The sequence below is a fragment of the Rhea americana genome, unplaced genomic scaffold, assembly GCF_003343005.1.
Source record: "Rhea americana isolate MKP2758 unplaced genomic scaffold, rheAme1 scaffold_148, whole genome shotgun sequence".
Classification (NCBI taxonomy): Eukaryota; Metazoa; Chordata; class Aves; order Rheiformes; family Rheidae; genus Rhea; species Rhea americana.
Window position 1 is genome coordinate 1,776,868 of NW_028185572.1, and position 19,174 is coordinate 1,796,041.

Consider the following 19,174-nt stretch of genomic DNA (forward strand, 5'->3'; position numbering starts at 1 on the left):
GGCAGTCTTTAAACTAAGAATCTGAAATCCCAAYGGGATTTGTCATATAAGTGCGTCATTTCTTTTCAGTACCTTATTATTCTTACTTTTTATTAGATAAGAGTGTGGGAGRGCAGGAGGTCTGACAGTGGTATGGACAAAAAAAAGGCAAAAATTCATTTTTCTTTTCCAAATGTTAAAGAGGTCCAATCACAGAAATAGCTGAAAGATGAAACTTATTGACTAATAAAAATGATGATGGGACAATAAATGTATAGTATTTTTGATTCTAGATCTCCTACTTGAGGAGTTATATAATARGGAGGTTAGACAGTCACATTTTTCAAATGACACTTAAAATACTGGCAGATCATCCCGAATGCCAGTTTCAGTTTTGAATTGACTATAATCAGGATAACAGAGTGTACTGAAGGATATGCTCCAGCCACAACTAGAGAAACTGCAACCTTCCAAACATCTTTACTTTGAGAAGTTGATAGTGTCAACAGAATTTGAGCTGCAAAACCGAAAAGATACAGGACCAAAAAAGAAATAATAGATTTAATGACAGTTAGGTGAACATCTATCAGAGGATCCCTGAAACTATCTGTATAGCATTGCATCTTCTTGGTGTGTTTCCACAGTGAATTAATCAACAGGGCTGAAGTCACTACAGACAGTACTAGAGGAAAAAAACAGCCTGAGAAGTAAAGAAGAAGCAAGTAGAAGTGTGAGCTATCCCAGTTAGTGAGATGTTCTGTGCTGTTCTCTCTGCAGTTCCCAGTTGAGCTGCAAAGGTAAGTGCTGGGTGTAATCCATAGTAATGGAAAAGAGGTCATGGAAGAGATCCCCAGTGATCCTAGAAGCAGCCACGGAACCATCCCAGAAATCCTGAGTTTGATTTGCAGCAACAGCCGTTGGGTGAAATTGATAATTTTCACACAGTAGAGAACATAGAGCCAGGTACTGAACCACAGACTGGCATGGTTTACAAACATCCATACAGCACCAAAAGCTTTGTACACAGAAGCCAACTTAGTCACATCCGTAGAGTAGAGACTATGAATGTGCATTGTTATTGTCACCTGCAAGATACATCTTGATGTGCTCAGGAAGATCAGGATCATATCGGCAGAAGAGATGTTTTTGCTTTTGATCCAGTTAACGCTGTTAACAATTGCAATAAATCCATTTCCCGAAAATCCAACGATGACTTCAACTGCTACAATAGTTATTGAAATGATAAGAACGAGCGGCAACATCTTTTTGCCTTGGTCACTTCTGCCTTCTTAGCTTGTGGAGCTGTGCAAGGAGTTGAGCAGATCAGATGTCATCTGACTAGCCCCAGCCCCAACCCCAGGCTGCTCCCCTTATAGCTAGGAACACAAAGACATCTGGAAATGATACTAAAAAATGGATGTTGCTGTTGTTCCCGAACATGCAAATTGCAGAAGGATTTAATAATTAATTCTAACCTTTTACATGCATAAGATTTGCCTACTCTTTCCTTAGGGATGTGGGATAGCCAGCTGTATTAACCTCCCCATTTTTTATCCAACTGTTTATATTYTTATCCAGAGTGACAAGCAAGCTTTTGGTGCCTCGGTGGTTATGGCTRTATCCTTACGGGCATTACACAACCCAGCTCAGGCAGTATCATGTGTAAAGAGACAAAAAGTGGTCTTATATTGTAACTATTATCTTTCCACTTTGAAATCCTACCAGTTATGACCACACTTATTAGTCAGAACAATTTTCACATGGAGACTCTGTAAATTATATATTCTCCAGTCCCATTTCAGGGAAGCATGGCACACAAGGAAGTTGTATCTACCCAAGGATTATTGCTCCATAGGCCAGTTAATGAGGGTTCGCTTCTGATATGTTAGACGTCGTATGGAAGGGATCAAAAAATGGAAGTGGCAGGTCATATAATGGGGAGAGCGATGGTGACAGYCTGCTGGAATGGAGAGGTCCTTCTAGCAGAACCCTGATAAGAAGCAGCTGAGGTCATTTGGCTGCTGGAAAAAGATCAGGAGTTTGTCAGTAAATTAGGGATTGTTTTTGTGGGAAGATTGACATACTTCTTTTCATTTCTGAACAGAGTAAAATGACTCAAAGTGAAAGACAGACATATCTTCTAATTTGAACATGATATAGCCTGACTATTAGATTTAGTATTTACCATTACATCCAGGCTTCAAGTTCCTGTTGAAATGTTCAGYAGTGAAACAGTTAATCTAAGCTGATATAAGTGTATTTCTTCAAAACTTATTGAAAAGAAAAGATGAATTTTATACTTTCTCTACAGCTTTTCTTTCTATCAATATTTCAATCATATTCAATTTATGCTCAGGTCCTAGTAACTCAGTTCAATTCAGTTTAGGTTCCAGTAATCACAAGGAATAGAAGCTTTTTCTTTAAAAAATGAGCTTACTTAGTTCATCACAACAGTGTGAATTTCACAATAAAATAATAATARTAATAAAAAAAAAGATTTGGAGGCATGCTTACAAAATATCATATGTGAGTTCCAGATTTTAAGATCTCAAGAAAAATAGAAAAAGGAATCATAAGAATATGTTGTTTTGCTTATTTTTTCTGCAATATTCTTCACTCAAAATATTTCAAAATAATGAGCAAGTCACACTAGTCACATCTTACTAAGGAAAAATTTGAAAAAAAATATAGAACTTGATGCCTACAATGTATTTTAAAGTTATATGCATAAAGCTTCCTGTACACAGAATATACTTTGCATAATTACTGTAGTCAATTACCTTAAAATGTAGTCATTAAGTTACTCAAGGGAACATGACAATAGCACTTTATTTTTATGCACTTATAAAAACAGCACTGCAATTATAAAGGAAGAGAAGTATAYATGAAGATATAGTCTAGAAAGTTGCAGGACTAAAATTAATTTTTGTCTATTCCAGAAAGTGGTTATGAAATTCTGTTCTATCTTGGTATACATCATCAAAAAATAAAATGATAAAGAAAACTGGATCTAATCCTTATTTACCCATTTTGTTTTCCCTTCAGCAGTGCCAAAAATGGGAATAATGAATTGAAAGTGAAAGGAATATTTCTACCTTGAGAATTCCCACCAGCTCCTTGAGAAAAGAGCCATCATACATGGTGTCCCTTGTCGCTGTATTTAAATCTTCACGACTCAGGTAACCAGACAGCCTGTTTGTTAGTTCCCAGTGACTGAGCTAGCACGTTCTGCTCCCAGAAATGGCCTCTATACAAATATTTTCTTTTGATTTCATCTCCCTCTAGGTCAACAGATTCCTGACAYTTTAYGCTGGTTCAAGGGTTCTCCAAAGGYTGTAAGTTTGGATGCTGATAACATATATCTGCAAGTACTGAGATAAAAAAGGTTCAGTGTATGGGTAGCAGCCACCAGGACTCGCCCATCACTGATGCTGGTTCCGACAGGGCCCTGAACAGAGTGAGCAGTGACTGGAGGTCATCCCAGTCTCCCTTCTCAGCACACAGCTCCTCAAATTCTCTTGTTTCAGAAATAAACAGGAATTTCTGTTCTCAGACAGTATTTTGTATTGTGGAGAATTTTTACTTTGTCTATTTCTATTTGGAATAAACTATAATCAAAATAATGGTGACTACTACAAACATTTAGAAATTACTAATACCAGGATTGYAGATATCACCAGGAGGTGTCAATGTAGTCTTAACTATAAAGCCAGAGATCAATATTGTAAAGACACTTACATAAGCACTTGTCTTCAGATACATAAAATCAAGCGTACAGATTCGCATTGGTGACATGTCTCCACAAGGACACTAGCAGCAATCTAGATGAAACTAAAATTATAATAAAGGAAAAGAGGTACTCTGTGAAGTACAAAGGGAAGTATAAAGATCTGGCACATCCTAGGTAAGGTTTGCTATATTAATTCTCATTTGTAGACCCCTTATTGAGCTATATGGTCAAAATCAGACCAGAAGAGACACAAGAGATGCTATAGYATGTTAGCTTCTCAACTTTGTTCTCTGGAAGAGTATTTGGATGAATTTAAGAAAGAGGAGGCACCACAGGGTAAAGCACAGACTAGCAGTTCTTAAAAACTATCGTCAGACAATATTAGCATAATACAAACAGTAATTTCTGTACATAAGTGTCTGGAGATACACAATATTTTCCTTTGTGAGATAAATCTCACTATACTCAGAGTGGTCAGGTTCAGATCACAGGGTAACAGCTTTTCTCTTTTGATTCATGCATTCCAATTAAAAATTGTAATGAATATACTTTCCACAATCCCTGCAATAATTTTAGTTGTTGAAAGAGTTGGAGACATTATTTAAAGCACAGTAAAAACTTTCTGACTCATGCAAAACACTGACCATTCTGCTTATTCAGAGATCTATGAAACACCAATTAACTGATATCTAGTTAATCTTTCAGCCTTTTGTTGTGAGTAAGAAGCACATGAATGTAATACTGGAAGATTTACTTCTGATATTGCTCAGAAAGATGCATATCTTGGAAATGTCTCTTATGAATCATCTACTGTTTCACAATTTTTAGTTAGAACTAATTGTCTATGGCTGAATTGGGGATAGGAAAAATTAGAACTCTGTTCAATGGGACTAACTCCTAGGCATAAGGTTGTTTCTGCCATTTTGAAGTAGAAGCTTTGATTTCTGGTGTGATACGGCAAGTGCTCAAACAACCACCACCCTTCAGTATCCTCATTCATCTCTCTGCAGGCTAAGAGACATGGCTTTGGTGCTCTTATCAACACCACTCCAAATTTTGACCAAATTTCAAAATTTAAACCTTCCGGTACCTTCAGAGCAAGGATATTACAGATTAATTTCTGAAACGTATGTGCAACTAAGCTCCTTTCTGACCTGAGAGCCAGTATTCCCTTCTCATGGAAATATGGATATGTAAAGGTTAATCGTTGACATAGGGTRAGATCAGAATGTGGTTAGGGTGCTTACCCCAACATAGTTGTCAGGATGCAGTCCCATGTCTAGTAGTTTAGATATAACCTTAAATATCTATTTTTACAACTGCTGGCCATAGTCTYCCTTATAACAGAGTTACTACTCAAACATGTTGCACTGTCCAGGCACTATTTGTCCACTCTGTGAAACTGAAGACATCAAACATACAGCAAGAAAAACTAACATGAAGTCTAGTAATTTTATCTTTTGGGTTGATGTTCTGAAACAATCTTTAAGAATTTAAGGATTAAGTTTCAAACTCAGAATGTTACAGTGAAATCAGAACCAAGACCAGGATTTGGAGAGATTAAAATCATGTTTCAGAAGGAGAGATCCCATCTTTTTTGCATAATAAATTCTATTAACATGTACAATATCTATTTATTATCTGCCTGTCTRTCTGTCTGTTTATCTGTCTATCTATCATTCCTGTAATGATCTCAGTCGTTATGATTATTGAGCAGATATGATCTGGAATCATCAACWCCTCCTTTTCAGTCTTCATAGTCTGCTCTGCTTCTGCAGTGCCAGGAGAAGTACTCTAGATGAAAAACTTGATTGCAGAACAGAAATTATGTGATCTSCCTTCTGACTTTTATCTAAAATCAAAAGACTACTTGACTGTAATCCTGGACTTTCACTTTGGAATTCTTCCTGGACTGACAATTCTGGAAAGAATTTCTACTTTTTACCTACATCTCAGTGACRTTAGTTTGGTTGATCATTCTCTGACTGCTAGTGTATCATAACTTAATTAAAAGACTTGCAGAATAGTTCAAGAAAATTAAGAATTAATATTACCATAATAATAAACACCCCATTTGCTAATGAAGAGATACATGAAGAAGAGTATAACTTATTATTGTTGGCTCAAACTGTTTGATGGCAGAAATAAGGCAAAAATATTKTATTTCAAGTTGGAGGAAGGACACTGCTTTCCAAGTAATCACAGTAAATTTAATTCCAATGTAGTAAGTGGCCACAAGATCCTCATTTCTGTTTATTTGCCTTTATATGCTGAGCTTTTTGGCAAATATGCTTTTTATAACCCATGGTACATAGCACACAACATTTCTAACACATTGTATCATAGTGATTGAAATCTCTGTGCACTGCCATAAATCAATGAAGAACCAAAAAGAACAAGATCCTTACAGCAAACTAATTGAATAAAACAAATCGGGGAGAGTACTTCTTGTGTAAGAAAATGAAGAAACAGGCCCCAAAAATAGATTTTTCAAAGAGAAGTGTATAAGTGAGCTATCAACATCTGAGTTGAGAAGCTTGCCCAGAAACTCAGCTATCCCAGCTCTATTACTGTAAACATGGCTATTTGTATTTTGTATGACTATTTATATAGATATTACACTTTTTARAATGGTTTATCAAGAGTTTCTAGAATATCTGATGAGATATGGAAGGCTTGTGAACCTTAATAAAACATCCTGCATCTGGTAAACAGCAATAAACCGTGCTGCTATCTAACACAAAGTAGTTTTCATGTTGTATAAAGAAATAAAGTTACAAAATATTTCAAAAATGTGTGCGAAAGGCTGATTTTTAACATTAATTTGCAAGCCATCATGCTGCTGTCATTACTGAACTGGAGATACTATATTGCTRATTTCAGTACAATACAATTTGGTTTTCAGAAGGCCATTGTCCAGATGGAAAATGATGGATTTTCCATCAKTAGACACAGCTGATGGAAACAGAGTCCTTTAGGATACCTGAGAGAGCTGAAAAGATCAAACGAGGTAACACTGATGAAAAAGAAGGCATAACTGAGATTGTAAGGAAATAAGAAGGCAAGTACGTGCCAAAAGGAACAAAAAAGAAATAGTAAAAAAATAACTAATGACTAATATCAATTTCTCCTTTCCATGAAAAAGAGAGTGTAATGTAAGCATTCATTAACTAAGGCAATATCTAAAAAGACAGATTTGTGCCACAAATGTGATAACACATAAAGTATGAAAAGGAAAACGTACCCTCCATTTAATTAATGTTGAACGTCTYGTTCACCACCCCCTCTCATTTCCTCCTTTCATTCATCTCTACTTTATGTTATCTTTTGTCAAGAGAACCACCTCTGATACACCAGTGATTGATTTAATTGCCTCCCAAACCCATTTTTTCCAGAGCATCTTTCCAAAGCCTTGCCCCATATCACTGTTAGAGGCCAGACAACAACTCACCTTTCCCCTAACTAAATTCAATTCATAAAGGAACTAGCATCTAGGCTATACTTACGCCTTCCGTAAATCAAGCTAAAGGTCTATGTTGTCCCTAGGGATGAATATTGTGCTAGCTGGGTCAACAACAAAGCCCTTTATCTCCATATCAACATGCTAAATTATTGTTGTCTAAAGCCATAGTTATATCCCTATCTGATCTTTGTCACTGCGACTGAAAAAGCTCCTCTGGGTTGAGTTTGTTGCACTGCGCATTGCACCGTGTCGCTCAGATAGCTTAATAAGTAAGTAATAACAAACTATTTCTCCAGAGAAGGCTTTTCTACGAATGCATATTGTCCCTCTGTTCTCAATTACAATGACACACACATTTCCCTTACCCTATTAAAACAAATAAGGACTTTTGAGTATGACTGAATAATTTAAACTCCTTAGTTTGCTATCATCACRGAGTTTTCCCCTGTATTCAGCTGAAAACTTACAAAAAGAAGAAAGAAGAAAGAAAAAAAAAGGATTAGTAATCACACACAGCACTTAGRAAAAAAAATCTCTAATTACATCAGTCAGAGCAATGAACAAAGAGTTTAATGTAAGCATTCATTAAGACAATATTTGAAATTAAGAATGTGTGTTTTCATGTCATGTAGAGTATAAAAGGGAACGTTTTCATCTCCAGACTTTGGTAAGTTTAACTGCCCAGGGGACATAATGACATTTTATGCTTGCTGAATCACCAGGAGAATTGCAATTTATGTTTTCCCTTGTTAGGCAAGGGAAGAAAAGGTGGGAGAAAACCTAGTCAAGTCAGAAAGTTGGATAGAAAAAGCAAATCACAACAAAGTTGACTTGTATTAGCTAACCAGCAACAAAGTTAAATGTCTGGATCATAGGATACAATGAAATGGAAGTGCATGAACAGAATTAGGCAAACCTTGAACTAATTTTGGATATGTAGCAAACTTGATTTTTGCATGTGGATTCTGGAAAGAACAGAGGTCTCAAAAATAACTTTGTAGTTCATCCAGGGACTAGTAGAGCTACAAACGCTGGTTGTCTTACAACCATGAACACTCATTCACAAGGTCAGAAGTTCCTTTCCACCATACTTATCAAAAACACTTTGGGACACCTCTTCTTCACCTCATAATGTCACTAGATTTTTAAATAAGCACTAACTGTTACCTACTTTCCAGGATGCTACTACTCATCTTGGTGGGCAGACCTTGCCCAGGGCCCATTCCCTYCTGTTCAGAGAGTCACTGCATCCGAAGCAGTGGAGTTCCCTGCTTTTGTCAGATTATGCAAAGATCACATTTACTGTAAGACAAGGTTAAAGAAGGAGAAAGCATTTAGTTTACTCCATTAAGGAAACAATCAAAAAAATTGCACTTCTAAAAGAGAAACAAAGTTACAAAAGTATACAAAGGTGTGTGTGCTTAATCATAAGACTGGCTAGCCCTACTTTTCATTGGGTTTATGAGATCTTCATTTCCYGTCTTTCTTTCTTCAAGGCTGTTTCTTCCTAAAGACTGCTCAGCTATTCTGTAGTTGAAAATGAAATTGCTTTTCATGTGCTGCAAAAACAGCTCTCTCAATTCCCATGTTCATTACATTTTACAGTTAGTGCATTCTTTTCCACATAGCTGGATTTTCCTGTTCACAAAATTGCCCAAACTACTGTAAAACTTCATGTAAAATAGTTCATTGCACTTGCCTCAGCACTTATAAGTTGTTGTTAGCTTCACTCAGAGAATAAACAACATACATTTATGACACAAGTGCCAGACTTGAGACTTTGGAGCACATTTTCTCAGTCAGCCTCCCTTGTTCCATCCTGCATTAGGTTTTGGTTATCCTGTCATTACCAGTGGTTATCCATTTTAGGATCTCAATTCCAAAATACCATTTCAACATATTTTTAAAAGTGTTCTTCTTCAAGACAGTCTTAGCATACACTTGATGTTAGCTTTGCTTATGGGTTAGCAAAAGTTAAAGATAAGCATTATCTTAGCGATGGGTTCTCATTCTGATTTGAACTGGTTTCTTAATCACAGTCCATACAGGCACAGTGCACRAAACCCCTCTCTTCACTTTGCCCACTGCTTTAACTCCTATCCTTCACCATCTCTTCTCAAGCCATGAAAAAGACTCTCAGCATGGACAGCAATAAAAATTGCATCTTTTAGAAGAAGATACGTCTGTAGTGCTAAAAGATACTTTCAGCTTGTTAGAGTGCAGTAGTGGACTGAACAAAAAAGCCATGCTGGTGAGTTATGCCACCTTCTGAAATGCAATTAAAAGAGTACGATTGAGAAGTATGCATTGCTCTTATGCAAGGTTTTTGTTGTAGGAGCAGTGAGCACTGGCAGAGTTGATAATCACTATCTAGGGTGCAAATGAGTTTCGAAAACGCTTAAATGTAGATGTCTACATATGTGCTGGTGTCTATRGTCCCATAAGAGACAGTGAAGACCTGGTTGCCATAGTCACTGAAGCCTGTAGAGGTTCAGTTCACCCTAACGAAGGCACCCAGAGGTAGATCAGCAGAGTCACCCTGTGCAGTCCAATGAAGGTTCTCCTTAGAGCCAGCATAGACCACCTCTGTCACTAGAGGTGCCCTGGGGTATCCAGGACATCTGTACAGCACTGRTGGATATGTCAAGGGCCTTTGGCAAGGCTTTTTACAGCAGCAGCCAGCAGTGACACAACATACTTAATTCAAATACAGGTTTGTAAATCAAGTCCTAATCTGAGACTAAAGGCCAGCAGGTGAGATGTTCCAGGTGACCTTCAGCAGCTGCCAGAAAGATGAACAGGTCTCCGTCAAATTCGGTGACACATCTGACAGCCTCAGGCTGAGGTCTTGAAAACGTCATGGCCAATGGCACTAGATTACTATACGTGGGCAACCGGCGCAATTCGCAGTGCCCAGAAAAGAGGCGCTTTCATTTTGGCATTGGATATATTTGAAATCCAGATGCATCCAGGAACTAAGAACAATTAAAAAAAAAAAGTATCCATTCTCACATAAATTATGTTAATTAACGCATGTGAGAGAAATAAAGCTTATCCACAACGTATTTTTTTTTTTATATAACATTCAATTTAAAATGTTTAAAACCCRTGTGTTCATGCTTTAGAAAGCTGATCTTGGTTTCCAAATGCATCTGGAATACAAATTCACCTCAAGACAAAACTCTTTAATGTCTAGGTGAAATAATTTTATTTAAATTGCTTAATACATCATTTTCCATTAAAAAAAAAAAAATAAGATGATTCTTGCAATCCTGTTAGGAATGTGCCTGTACACWTTGTAAGCAATTACTGAAATTCAGTAAGTAGAAAGCTCTGTGTTTCCTGTTTCAGTGAATGCATCAGATGGAAAATTTCGATGAAAAAATTCATAGGCAGTGACATCATTAAAGATTGTATCATCAGGACACTGAACAGGCAACTTTAAATATGTATTTTATTCATTATCAAATTTTAAATACTTGCTTTTGCCACCTCCATGCCTTTAATGTAGATGTGCCTTTTAAGGCATGCGAGTATTAAGGCCATGATACTGTTTGCAGGCAGCCACTATTTCGGTCCTGTTAGCAAACAGCCTCACACTGATATCATGCTGGATTCGCTTGTGTTTGTATAAGCAATGCACAATTTTGACAGTCGACTGCAATTCAAATCCCTTTGTCAATACTCCACACCACCTGTGATGTAAATTTAGATTAATCCTGATTTTCCTTGCTTACTTACACTTTTTGAGTAACGTAAGTGACACATGTCAGAGCAAATCCTACTCACCTTGAAAATCAGCAATATTTCTGGCACTGTCTCTAACAGGGAGCAAATTTTAGCTGTTTAGAAGGATTCACACTGGAGTTTCTCTTCAAAGCTCCTCATATGCGATATGAATAAGGCAGAAGCCCACAGTCTAATGTACGCTATTTAAACAATTCCCTCTCTACAGCTCTGGAATTGGGTTTACTGGGCTTTTTTCAGCACAAGTTCACAGCTGTAAATAAAATTAATAAATAATCTCCAATTCAATCTCTTTTTTATTTTGCAGTAAGCAGATGTCACATTGATGTGATTATAGCTTGAGGTATCACACTACAATGAAATCCATTACCAGCATGCCTGGGTCCAGGTATTATTTCTCAATATCCTATCAKCTTTTTAACTTTTCATTAATGAAATGTTGCTTTGTGTGATTACTACATCAAGGGGTGAATGATGCATGAAATAAAAAGCTGTCAAATCCTTGGGAATGTGCTAGGCACAATGACACATGCCTGCTTACTATATTCAAAGGGTTTGAATGTTATTTTTCTCGAGTGGATCTCCTACTTAGCACAGATAAGCACGGAAACCAATGACAGTCACTTCACAGGATCTGACTAAAATTRGATTCAATATTAGGAATATCTTGTACAGTTTTCCCCTGTTTTAGGCTAAAATGAAAAAACACAAGGTCAGTTTATCCTATTACAAATTAATTTCGGCTTATTGCCATTTCCTGGGACAGCTGGGGACAGGCTTCCCTAAAATAAAGAACTAAATAAACTCTTCAGTATGAAAAAAAAAAAAAAAATCTGGAGGATCTGACCTACAGGTACATAAACACTCTCACATGGAGAAGGTGAAAAGGGTTGAGGGTTTTACTATATCTTCCAAWACAAGAACCAGATGGCATCAAATGCAAGTGGAGGCAGGTGCAAAAYAAGCAAAAGAAGATAGTTTTCCACATAATGCATGGGGAAGCTGTGGGACTTCTTCTCAGAGGATACTACTAGTGCTAAAAGTTTGTGTAGGTCCAAAGTAGAGTGTACAAGCCCACACGAATGAGATCAGCTGAGTGTTACATATATTCACAGACAACATTTCTTGTTCAGATAGTATCCAGGCTGCAGAAGTTTAGAGGCTGGGGGAATATCAGGAGAAAGTAACRTATATGTTTGCCTAATTTGTAGATATCTGCTCGCTGCCTCTGTAGAAGGAAGGTTTTTGGGCAGACAGACCTTTGGTCTCAGCCATTATGACTATATTAAGGTTTCTAAGTTATACTACCTTGTGCTGTTTTTTTCACTATTCAGTACTTTTTATGAAATATGATAATTATTGCATAATATTATGTCCAGCTAYAAATCACAATCCCCTCTGTCAGAGCTGTAATTATTCATATTAAAGATGGACCTAGATTTTATAAAAGACTTGGAGCTTATTGTACTAAACCCTGTAAGCAGATGCAGAGCAATAAGAGCAATTTTGTCCCATGTAGCCTAGGAGAAAATTAGTTCCAACCACAATTAGATTGGATCCAGAATGGCCTCCCAGATTAAACAATTCTATCCATTTAGAAGGATTCATTTTAATGTATCTGCTCATAGCTCTTCATAATAAATAATAAAGCAGAAGCCCACATTCTGATTCACTTATAGCACTTCCCCATGACTAATTCAATAAAAGGCAGTGGAACTACTCTTGCTTTACAATGTGGTAAACAAGAGAATAAGGCTCATTATTTCAGAAATAGCAATTAGTTATTCACTTCACTCCTACTTAGAAATAACTGTGATAGCTGCTTTTACTGAAGAACACTACTTTCTTGCTTTGGATCCTGACTACTATTTCTGATGATGTTCAACTATTTTGAGTTAAGCTTAATATGCAGACCTGTTTACATCTAAGAAAGTGAAGTGCAAACTCCCCTAGGAAAAGCTGAACACCTAATAATCTCTTCAGGATCTTTGATGTAGACTTTTTCATCTGAATCTCAACGTTTGAAATTAATAAATTTGGGACCAGGAGAGAGAAGGAACATCCTCCCCCCTCCAAAAAAAAAAAATAAAGACAGTTTTTATCAAACTCTGGATATCAGAAAATGTAATTAGCTTCAGTGAAGACAAATGCAAAACGGACATGTCTCGCTGGCAAGATGCCAGTGCACCTAGGCTGTATAGGGATGATTTATTAATTTAAAATGAAATAAGGGCATGTTCCAATGGTACAGCTGAGGCCATCCAATGTCTCGCTGTGGTGGAGAACAGGCCGTCCCACTGCTCCTTCCTACCAGCTGCTGCTGATTTGCCTCTGCCAGATCTGGTGCAAAGCAGTCTCCATCATGAGCTTATTTGTTTCACTGAACTGAAAGAAAACTAACACATCGAAGTGAGTGAAAAGTATTCTGCCAACTCAGCAAATTAAATGGGCTCAACGGAGGCAGAAGGCACAAGGACGATGCAAGCAGAGTTGGGGGGGAGCATAGGATACTGGATGGACCCAGCCTTATGTGGGCTCAAATGTGCAGGCTGCAACACGACTCTCACGTTATTTCMTAAACAATTTCATTCACTAAGAACTGTGGCTTGACATCACGTAGGGAGCTGGGGAGGACAAATGCGCCGTAGCCTCGATTCAGCCATTCTGCTCAAGATGGAGCAATGACTGAGTTCAGGCTACTTGACACGAGGGCCAGGGATCCACCCCTGTGCACTGAGCAGTTTAGGTTGATATATTCACACTCTGGATGAATTAAAAGTATTTTCCTTGAAGAACATAGCTTTTAAACTCTGATCTAAGCCTAACCCTCCACAGGCAACAGGTCTAGATTCATCTTCCAGCTATTGCATCATCAAAATTGGTCAAATAAGAGGTCAAAATTAAAAACTTCTTTACACTGCTTTTAAATCAGTGCTATTTCACCAAATCAGTAGCTTTAATATTGTTTTCTGTTAACATACCATGCACCAGAAGTTATGGAAATATTGCTTCTCCACATCTCTCTAACACTCTTAAAGAAACAGAGAGCAATTTAAGGGCTGACTTTGCTCTGTGTAGTGCACCGAGATTTGAATCCACTCAAAAGCTGCGAACTGAGAGCTGCTAAGCTTGTTTTGCGATAGACTAACAGGTTTTCTGACATAAGCTGTAGATGTCACAAGTTCAGACGTCTGCTTGAAACTCAGGCAGCCAGTCCACYGCACATTTTTTTCCCCTCACTTTCTGCACCTTGATAGTGAATATGATTCTACCACGTCACCTTCATTCAGAAGGTTTTCTCATCTGGCTGTGTGGTAGTTGGCATTACTGATCAAATCAGAGCTGCCAGATTCTCCTCTTCAAATCCGCTCCCCTGTTTGGCGAAATGTTTTCAGTCTGATGACTAAGGGCAGTAAAACTCAATTTCTCATTCTGCTGTGCTTCGCCGGGCTGTCTTGTTATTTTAAAGTCTCTCCTCCACATGGTGGCATGCTCTGGTCTCCATRCTTCACTGTCTTCCAGGGAAGGACTCCTGCACTTCTCTGATACCACGTTGCCCCCTAGTGACAAATACTTTTCTCCTGCTTCATTCCCTCCATCCAGTTCCTGCAGTGCTGACTTCTTTTTCTGTAGCATTCTCAGTTGTTGAGATTTTTTTAGAGCATACCTTTTTTCCGTTTTTTTTTTTTTTTTAATCTATGAAAAAGTTCCTTAATCTTGKCCCTCTGGGATATTAGTTGAGTCAGACTCATTTTGGCTCCACTATGCAGAAATGGCCCAAGTTACCACTCTGCTCTTAACCACAGCTATTTATATACAGCGGGCTGAATTCACCCGGACAGAATTTCTGCCATGGGCTTAGTTATTGCAGAAATCAGCAGTGACTTTCCCTCCATCAGCATGACTGCAGGTGGCCAATGAAACCTGGTACGGAGAAAGCTCATTGGCAAATGAGAAGTGCCTCAAGGGCTTGAGGGCTAGATGTTAATTTAATCCCCAAACCTGTAAATGGCCCCCCTCCTCACTTTCCTAATATTAATACTGTGGGAGTTAAAGTGGAGGCTTTCAGCATGATATACTTCCACACATGAAGATAAGGGTTAGAAAAGGCAAATCTATCCAGTCGCMTGGGCGTTTTTGGAGAGAAGCTCTCACCCAAAGAGCTAGGTAGGTGTTTCGKGCTGCACGGATTGAACAACGTGTTTCCTGAGCAGGAGGCAGAGAAGATTGAGGATAAGCAATTTTTTGGGGGTAAGTCGCAAGATTTTTAGTCCTGGGCTTATAGCACTGCACCCTGCCTGTGAAGGAGGAGCCTGTTGCAAACTCCTCACCTCTTCCCATACAGTTCAGGAAGGATGGTGACCCACATACTCCTCACACTTCTTTACATATATATATGTATATCCCCTGGGGCTGCTGACAAACTTACTGGGATGGGTCAGGCACTAACCTGTGGCTTGAGTCCATCCAGGCCCTTTCCTTATCTTAATGATTGTATAATAAGGGCTCATAAGAGCCCTAGTTTTTTCACTCAGGGCTCTAATTCAGCATAATCCTGCATATTGAGATAATTGTCTTTCCATAGGTTTTTGCTTAATTTAGTTTCCAGAGACACTAACTTCTAGTGAGACCTTCAGAAGCCGTACTTTCAGTATATATAATCGCTCTGGACTATACAATTGCTTTAAAAAAATGAGATCAGAGCACCAGATCTGCCATAGCTGATAGGTGAATCCATCTGATGGAAAAGCTCGTTGACTAACAGTGTTTTTACGACGATAACTGGCTATTAAACATCACCAAACCAGACTCAATGCTATAAAAATTATTACACAAATTCTGATTAACACTACTGCTAAAAGTACAGCACTATTAAATATATATTCCAAACTATGTCATGCAGTAACCAAGATATTACTTGGTCTTTCTTGGCTTGGGCTCAGTGTTTTCCTTCTTTTCTGCAGTCTCTTTTTAGACTCACAGCAATATGAAATTGCTTCATAATTTGTGGAGTGAATGCTGAGCATTACTAGAAGTTACTACATACATCAAGAAGCCAGGAGGAGTCAGAGCATACGTTTTCCTAAATCTTGAACAAGACAGTGAGTGAAATATCCTCAGATTTTCGGAAACAGGCTCTGGAGCTTTTCACATCATCCAACAAACAATCATCTAAATGATAAGTTTTGTTTTGTTTTGTTTGCAAAAAGAAGTTTTAGGTTCTTAGTGTCTGCTTGTTTTGCTCTTGGTGTGTAGTCCAGCTACCACTTTCTATGACTCTGGAATAGTTGTTCAAATATACTAATAATCTGAAGTCATCATCTGATGCAAATGGACAATATCCRCTCCGGTCACCAGAAGCTAAGGAACAACTGCCCTGCACATATGCTTATGAAATCTATTTACAGTGCATTTCTTAAGCAGAAYTTATAGCATATAAATATGTTATAGCAATATAGCATGCTTTTAAGCAGCCTCTCTCCCTCTCATTACYTTTCTTCATTACAAAGCTACCATGACCTTCTCCTGATGATCTGGTCCGTGTTCTATTTCCAGAAATCTAATATTAGCACTGTGTTGTTTCTCACATAAAARGTAATAATGACAGCCCCAATAAAGATAAACAACCAAGAACAATATAAACTGCTGCTAATTTCTAAATCTTGTTTCTGGTTAGCTGCATATTGTTATTGTCTGTGCCACAACATTTACTGCTGCTCTTGAAGGAGCTGCCACATGGGGTTGCCTGAGACACTATCAAAGAAAAGCCCCATTAGCAACTGCCTGGATGTGACCAGACAACCATTTTGCAATCACTAGACCATAGCTCTTGGAAGAAAATGAGACGGTGGCAACAGAAAAGAAATTACAAATCCCAACCTACTGTCTGGAAGGGAGCACTTTCAGAAAAACAGGAATTAACGTGGAAGTTTTTCAGAGCTGGGGTTTAAGCTGATTTGTTTCCTAAACAGATTCATCTATGCTTAACCAGCAGCCGCAGCTGTCCCTGCTGGGATATTCTGCAGCTCTTCTTCTGCTTGTCCCCAGCTGTGCTGTACCAGCCTTTCCAGAAGTAATTACTTCATCGAAGAGCAGCTGAATACCCTGAAACACGAGGAATAGTTAATTCAGTGCCAGCTAGGCTGATCCACCGAGCCGAAAGCCACCTGGTGAGGTGGCACGGGAAGGTGGACTTCACCAACAGGCAGCTTGATGGCTGGGTGGGAAAGGATGGCTGATGGCTCACAAAACGGGTCCCAGACACCGTCTATATGTCAGAGAAGAGCTACATCAAAGAGAGACAGCTCGTGTGTGTGTTTTTACACGTACACCGAACAGCAGCAGCTGTGGACACGTGGGATTATGTAACATAATCACCAACCGGCTGAGCAACGAATGCTGGCTGTAATGCTGCTTATTTACTGCAAATTACTTTTAGCATCAATGCCCTAATATTTCAGTTTCCTACAATAAATTTTGCTGATTTGCTATCATTAGGSTTGATTGAATTTTATACCTGTAGTYGGGAAGCTGTGATATATTAGAGTAAAAAAGTAGTTTATGATGTTAAAATTAAATTRTATGACAACCGAGGTGTCTGTAATCATGCAACTGAAATAYTAGCTCCCTTCAACGGTACAAGAAGTCAGGTCTGCTCTTTGCGACAAACTAAGATATTTCAAGATGGCCAGCTGCAACTGATAAACGTACAAGCCAAGTGACTTCACATCTATCCTTCTGTTAGTCCTTCCCGTGTATTAAAATAAAACTAATCCATACATGAAGTACAGCTGACGTCTGCTCTTTACSCAACTTTATGCACAGCACTAAGATGCGTTATTTTTCATTTGAAAGCATTTCAAAGAGCTGTTATTGAAATTGCTTGCTCTCCACCAAAACTCAGCTGTCAGARAGGGAGAAAATAGCACCAGTTAATTCATTCTGCACATACCTCTGTGTGAGCTGCAGGGAGATTCTCTAAGTTTGTGCTTTTATCAGTGCTGTCTATACATTATTATTTTATTAAAACCGAACTGGGTAMGCACTAAGTCCTTACACAAAATCTGATATCCGTTTATTCTTTAAGTCATTTCACATTTCTTTTTACCAGCATCTTTCCAGTACTTAAATGTGTTTAATAATCACAATGTATGGCTTCATAGTCCATCTAASTTGATGGAAAGGCTTTGGAATAGTAATAAGTACCTCTGTCTTTCACTGTGCAGTTTATGCTTCAGATATCCTTGTGTTAGATCCAGTTCCAAAAACAGAGTACATTAATTTTGTCCAGTGAATTAATATACACATCAGTTATGTTAAATATTTCCACTCTGCTGCATAAGGGGCTTCTGGGAGCAATTCTGCAGAGAAAGAGGGCTGTGAGAGCGATTCCAGCTATATAATCACTGGTACCGCAGCGCACAGCCAATTTATCCCCTCTTTTGCATTTGTATGATTTAGGCATCTGTAACGAAGGTGTAAGACACTACAAAATCACTTTGTCTAGGTGAAATGACTAAATAAGGTGCAAGAATGCAGTCTATTTGGTGTCCCAACTGATGGTGGTTAATACACATAGGGCAGTTTTGCTTCCATCTATATCCACTGAATATCATTAATCTCACTGGGAAACGGACGTGTTTATACATTTAAAGGCGATCAGCACAATTATTATCACCTCAMGGAAACACAAGCACCACAATGTGAAATCTGCATGAAAACAGCAGCTGTCAGACAACAGTAATTGCAAGAAAGTATCAGGGTGAAGAGAGGCAGCTATTAATTCTCCTCGGCAAAATTAGCAAATTCATCAGAATTAGCTTTTACATGACCGAATGGGATAGAATCACATCTATGAGCACGCAAGTCCTCCAAGTACTATTAAAGTTAGCATTAATTAAAATGCTTATTTTCCATCTGTACTTTGCAATCCATTTCTGTTCTACCCTCTGCATGCACTCCTGCAGCAACTTTGCAATGCAGGCGTTCCCATTAAGGGTCCCTCTCTCAATAACAGGATCTGGCACACAAGGAACAGGCACAGTTGGGAGCAGGGGAGGTCATCACTATGGGTGCAAGGTTTCATTTGCATGCCTCCAAATCATTTTTTTTTCTGGAGAATCAGCTAATATACCTTAGGGACCCCTGAACTCTTGGCCATGGCCCTTGGGGATGTCACGGACAGACGATCAGCTGCAAAAGAAGCCACTCTTGGTGCTGCCGAAAAAGCAGGAATTGTGACAGAGAAAATAAAG

At 38.4% G+C, this 19,174-nt stretch overlaps 1 protein-coding gene across 1 annotated transcript; it reads right to left on the bottom strand.

Annotated features, from left to right (window-relative positions):
- Positions 1–305: 305 nt before the first annotated feature.
- Positions 306–1,241, bottom strand: LOC146599074 (taste receptor type 2 member 40-like). Its single transcript, XM_085299240.1, has one exon. It carries the CDS (start codon positions 1,239–1,241, stop codon positions 306–308), a length of 936 nt encoding a protein of 311 aa, XP_085155366.1.
- Between the last annotated feature and the right edge of the window lie 17,933 nt (positions 1,242–19,174).

Coding starts and splice junctions, on each gene's coding strand:
- LOC146599074 (XM_085299240.1), bottom strand. CDS start 1,241: ATGTTGCCGCTCGTTCTTATCATTTCAATAACTATTGTAGCAGTTGAA.